The sequence below is a fragment of the Dipodomys ordii genome, unplaced genomic scaffold, assembly GCF_000151885.1.
Source record: "Dipodomys ordii isolate 6190 unplaced genomic scaffold, Dord_2.0 Scaffold30, whole genome shotgun sequence".
NCBI lineage: Eukaryota > Metazoa > Chordata > Mammalia > Rodentia > Heteromyidae > Dipodomys > Dipodomys ordii.
This window is the reverse complement of record NW_012267246.1, coordinates 3,831,968-3,837,967: the sequence shown is the minus strand read 5'-3', so window position 1 is coordinate 3,837,967 and position 6,000 is coordinate 3,831,968. Positions and strand designations below refer to the sequence as shown.

The 6,000-nt window shown below is 48.5% G+C and overlaps 1 protein-coding gene across 1 annotated transcript in view; it reads right to left on the bottom strand.

Moving 5' to 3' along the window:
* Positions 1 to 267: 267 nt before the first annotated feature.
* Iqcj (IQ motif containing J) overlaps positions 268 to 6,000 on the bottom strand; it is a 51,993-nt gene continuing 46,260 nt past the window's right edge. Inside the window, exons 5-6 of the mRNA XM_013016138.1 lie at positions 703 to 838; positions 268 to 303 (exon numbers count right to left, since the gene is read on the bottom strand). Of these exons, the coding sequence (XP_012871592.1) occupies positions 268 to 303; positions 703 to 838 (172 nt within the window). The remainder of the gene's footprint in view (positions 304 to 702; positions 839 to 6,000) is intronic.

The window sequence follows — 6,000 nt, the reverse complement described above, 5'->3', positions numbered from 1 at the left end:
GGCCTACAGGAGGCCCACACAAGGCTCACACAAGGCCCATACAAGGCCCACACAAGGCCCACACAAGGCCTACAGGAGGCCCACACAAGGCCCACACAAGGTCTACAGGAGGCCCACACGAGGCCCACACGAGGCCCACACGAGGCCCACACGAGGCCCACACGAGGCCTACACGAGGCCTACATGAGGCCCACACATGGCCCACACAAGGCCTACATGAGGCCCACACGAGGCCCACACAAGGCCTACATGAGGCCTACACGAGGCCTACATGAGGCCCACACGAGGCCCACACATGGCCACCTGAGGCCCACACAAGGCCCACACATGGCCCACACGAGGCCTACATGAGGCCCACATGAGGCCTACAGGGCCTAATACGAGGCCCCACAAGCAGATTGTTGTAATGAACAGACCAAAATCCCATTTGTGTAACACACACAGGCCAGGGACAGCACAAAGGAGGAACATGGCAATTCGATTCCTCTAGACTTGATTGAGTACCTTTGTGTCCTTGAATCATCTCTGTTCCAACAGAGATCCACGCTGTGGCACCCACCCCGCCCATGCCAGGACGTGAGCCAGATCCCAGGAGAGGGCAGCAACTGCAAACGGCCCACACAGATCCTCGCGGTGACTCCCAACCCAGGCCAAGGACGTGAGCCAGACCCTGGGAAGGGGGTAAGGTGGGGCAGCACTCACGGGTGTGCTGCTATCGGAGAAGGTGTTCATGCTGACTGAGCTGCTGAGCTTGTCCGAGGAGATGGACGGTGGCGACGGACTCCTCTTCTCCACCACATCTTGTCTCTGCAGGTGCTCTCTCCATGCCCGCTGAATGCTGCAAAAAACCAACACACCTGTCACCCGTGCCCAGGCCCCAGGCTTGGCACTGCACCAGAGGAACCAGCCCTGAAGACAGATAAGTGTGACACACATGTGGAATGTGGGCTAGGGCAGCAGAAGGACAGTCTTGTCCTCCATTCTGGCCACTGGGACTCTACTGACCTTTACACACTTCCCTGGGCCAACGTGGTCTAAAAGAGTCAACTGAGTCAGAAAAGGCCAACTCGGTTAGCACCCCTGTAGGTTCTTTGCTTATGGGACCAAGCAAATCTTTCAGTTTCTCATAAATGAGAATAATGAAGTGGCTGATGGCTATATATTTGTTTGTTCCATCCAGGATCACCAAGGGGCCACTGGGTGACAGAGTCAACCGTTGCCCCTGGACAGGGACCTCAGCACACACCCATGGGGCTGTCACTCCTTCAAGACATCCAGGTGAGGGACAGACATCTGCCATGCAGTGACCTCTGGGTGGGCCTATGCTGAGGACAAGCATGAGATCACTGTGGGCGTGGATGTTACATTTGAAAGAAGGAACAGGAAGTCCGTGGGGGAAGGGAAGGAAGGGAGGAAGAGAGGAAGTAAGAAAGCAAGGGAGGAAGGAAGGATCAAAGGAAGGAAGGTACTGTGAATTACAGTGCTCAGGGAAAAGTCCAGAAGCTGCAACCAGAGGTCAGACACTGTCTTTTGCTAGAGAGAGGCTGGTTCTTTGAAAGTGCTGGCAGGCCTGGCTTTCCTGCCGGACCGTGTCAGGAGCTGTGCATAATTGGTGCAGGAATTGAGAAGGATTTTTAAAGGTCCCTCCCCCCAAATCAAAGATGCCTCAAGCTCCACTGTGGGAGGTTCTGGCTACTCCTTATTGCACCACATGGCATCACATCGCACCTCTGTCTGATTGTGCAGTGCTTGGTCTGATCCAGTTTTGTGGTTGGTTTAAAGACATTGGCAGTCCTGCAAGGTGCCCTACTGAGGCTAGTGCTGTCATGATTTCTTCCAGGGCTATTTTATTAGAGAAGCAAGCATTTGGAAACTGTTAGTAAAGCACAGGTCTCCCAAGTTCTGTCCCATAAGCTACTGCAGACACACACACTGCTCTTCAAGAGCTCTAAATGTGCACTGCTGTAAAGGGGGTGAGAAATGAGGAGACATCCACACAGGCTTGTAAGCCTGAAAGCCATTCTACCGACCCTCTCTTTCTCCTCGAATGAGATTCCTGTGATGACCCAGAACATGAAGACAACGCAGCAGCAGCAGCCTTTTTCAGAAGTATTACATTTTTACCTCGCTGAATACCAGGGGCTGGTGTCACACCTTTAAAGAACCAAAACCAGCGTAGTGAGCCCGCGGTCTGCAAAGCCAAGCCCCCCCCTTTCCTTCTTAGTTTTATAGAATCTGGAGATTGGTGTGTCAGTTTTCCTCAGGGCAGAGATTAAGAAAACAGTATTCTAAGCAGATATCTTCTTCTTTAACTGATGAGAGAACACAGTATCTTTAATACTTTTCTATGCCCATCAGATTCCCTAATACAAGTTTTGTCTGAGTTTTTTTTCTTCTTTTGGAGGGGGAGGAAAAGTACTGGGGTTTGAATTCAGGGCTTGCTAGGCAGGCACTGTACCACTTGATCCACACCTCCAGACCTTTTTGCTGTGGTTGTATTTGAGTTATGGTCTTGTTTCTTGTAGGGCTGACCTGGGCCCCAAGCCTCCTCTTTACCCATCACTGTAGCTGTAGTGATGGGCATGCATCTGTCGAGATGGGGTCTGGTCAACATTTTTGCCTAGGCTAGCCTGGAACCACGATCCTTCCAGCCACAGCAGGCTGCCTAGCAGGCATGTTGGTACAGGCCACACCTCCGGCTTTCACAAGCTTTCTCTTTTGGCCTGCTCTGGCTTTGAACCATGATCCTCTCAAACCCAGCCTCACAAGTAGCCAGTGGCATGTGCCACAGACACCCAGAAGGTTCTTTTATTTTTGAAGACTTAATTTACAGCCATTGTCCAGCTATATGGAAACAAATTTGCTTACATATAATATCTTATTCTTTTTTTGACCCTAAGATGACACTATAAACATTTTCTACCTATTCTTTGTCTTTCACAATTATAGTCCTGAACACTGCACAACAGGCAAGGCATTGACTTTAACATGGTTAAAAATAACAGCAGACATCTTGGGAGCCAATCCTCTAATATACACACCTGGCCAGACACTGAACATCCAAACTATGGCTAAGCCAGCCGCTGCACCAGTGCTCAACCCAGGGCCACGGCCACCCCGGGTACATGAAGAGAAGGGTCTGCCTCACGCAAAGCTCATGGACTGAGAGCTGGAAAGCAAAGTGGGTGCTGGAACCAGGCAAAAAGAAGAAATTAAGATTGGATGGATAAAACCAGCTGCTGTGGTAAAGAATGACAAGAAAATAAAGAGACATGTGCTAACCTCAGCTTTCTTCCTGGACACCAAGACTCGATGTGCCCATGTTGCTAGATTTGGTTATCTTGTATTTGGAAAAAAAAGTCTTCAAATAATTCCATAACATCAAAGAACAAATAACTTGGGGCTAGGAGCATGGCTCAGGTATTAGGAGTGCTCGTCTAGCAAGCATGAAGTCCTGCCCACTGCCGAAGCAACAAAACAAAACAAGAACTAGGGACTTGACCACCAAATTCGTATTCATGAAAATCTGAAAGTTCTAGTCAGAGAATAAACTTTTCTAGCATACAAAGATTCATAATTTCATGATCTATCATTTAAAAATTAAGTAAAATAAGGTGGTGCTAGCTATAAAGAAGCCAGCCTGAGTTGAAACTCCAGTACTGAAAAGAAAAAAAACCAAACAAACAAGCTAAGTCCTAACAATTACTTTGCATGTCTTGCTCAGCCCCAGGAGGACCAGCTGTCAATGACCACCCACTCAAATGCAGATGCTAAGGTCAAAGATCAGGAGCCAGTTGCTCGGTATTGCTACCACTGATACATCTTCCAGTTCTTCTGGAATTTTCTGCAGGTTTCTTCACCAATCCCAAGAGCCACCTTGGCTCCAAGCACCTGAGGTCCCTTGTGGACGAGAATGGAGGCACCTTGGGTCCTTGGTGTTTAAGTAGCACTTTTCTTTATGAAGAACACTGAGAAGACACCTCAGAAATAAGGCACTGTGTCTAAGCAAGAGCCACAATATGATGCTACTAAAACCTCACACAGAAGTGTGTCCGATACAGCCAGCCCCAGGCCTCCACCTAAGCAAGGACTGGTCGCCCACAGCCTCGCCGGATGTGAGGACAGGAAGGCAAGGCTGTGTGTGGCTCCCTGCTCTCAGCAGTACTGGGGATGTGCTAAGCAGGGGACTGCAGGTGTGTTCTCACATCACTGTGTTCCTCAATGAGCTCAATGACAAAAGCTTACCCAGGAGAAAGTGTGTTTACAATGATAAATATCCTTGTGAGTTTTACTTCTCATTAGCTGTGGCTTTAAGCACAATTCTAACTAACTGGCCTACATTGTACTCATTCACAAGAGGATTACAATAATTTCTTTGCAACTCTTGTGGGGTGTAAAAGATACAATACTCAAGTCAGCCCCACAATGGACAGACTGATTGTGACTACTGCAGAAAAAGGCAAACCCACTGTGCTGGTATCAGGCAAAAATCCCAACTACTTGAGAGGACAAGGTAGCAACATGGCTGTCTGAGGTTAGCCTGGGTAGAAGCATGAGGCCATATCTGAAAAATAAGCTAGAGCAAAGAGCTGGGGCTGGGGTACAGAGGGGTGGCTGCATGGAGTAACCCTGCCCAGCAAGCACAAAGCCCTGAGCTCAACCCCTAGCCTGAGACAGAGACAGAGAGAATCAAATGCTGCCAACATTTTGACTGAACATATGCACATCACATACACTGATCGGATATTCTGGATTTCTGACAGCCCTGGTGGGATCCAATCTGTTATCAAAGAAGAAATGTCAGGAGAGGTTCCCTGGGCTCCATCTCTTCCTTGGACTTTCTCATGGAGATCTCAGGACAGCCCTATGAGACACAAGAATGTTCTCATTCTGTAGAGGACGCCCAAGGCCCAGAGGCCACCAGTGCTTCTCAGGTCACACAGCAGGTAAGGGGCAGAGCGGGGATTTGAACCTGGATCACTCGAATTCCAAAGTCTGTGCTCTCACTCTTCTTTCACATGGTCTAGCAATTAAACTTTGGACTAAAGTAGATTAGCATTGTGCTCAAACAAATACAATGTAATGAGGCTTTATTGAGAGATATCAGTAAAATTTAAGCAATTGTCTTCCTTCCCTAAAGTAATTTTTTTCTCCGTTACAGAATCTAAATGTCTCATCACAAAATCAAAAATATTAATAAGAAAATCAAGAGGGGAAATGAAGTATTTAATGAGTAGACTTAAAAGATGGTTTGCATTCAAACCATCTGTAAGTTAATCCATCAAAAAGAAAGAGATTGCCCACAGCTTTCAAGTGATGGCCTGCACTGGGAAGTTCTGCCTATCTTACTGCAGTTCCAAAGTTGGCCATGCAGTGAAGGGCAGTAGCTCCACAGAGCTGCACAGCCTGGTCTTCATCCAGCCCCACCCACCCCTGCCCTGCCCTGCTGTCCTTCTTCATATAGACTTGCACAGCACACCACCCTAGCTCCTGAGAGCCATAGTCTTAGGACCACTGGAAGACATGACTGCCTAGAAGTGAAGGAATTCACCATTGGCAGGAAGCCTGGGTCACCTTGGTTCTCAGGCTCAGGGAATAGGAGATAGTGCACAGGGCGGAGGGAAAGCATGGAAGGAAAAGAGGGGAGGGAGGGTTGCCAGCCGCAGTACAGGAACTGCCTCCTGTGTGGAGGGGAGGTGTGCATCCTCCCATGGGAGTTAAGAATTTAATAACCAGATTAGACAAAAGTCACTGAACTGGAGGGAATTCTCTGGTGGGACTCAGATTGCATTATTAGGCAAGATTAAATTCTGTCTCCCTCAACCCCCTCCAGTGAGTGGAAATGGGGTTTAGAGTTATTAGAGGAGATAAGAAGCCATTTGTTTGCACCTCACTGAGCTGAGACTCCTCCATCAAACCAGCAGACATGAAATAATGCAATGCCAGCTCTCTGAGTTGGCTGGCCTCAGGCCCAGAGACCTTTTCCTTTGCCTCTCCCCT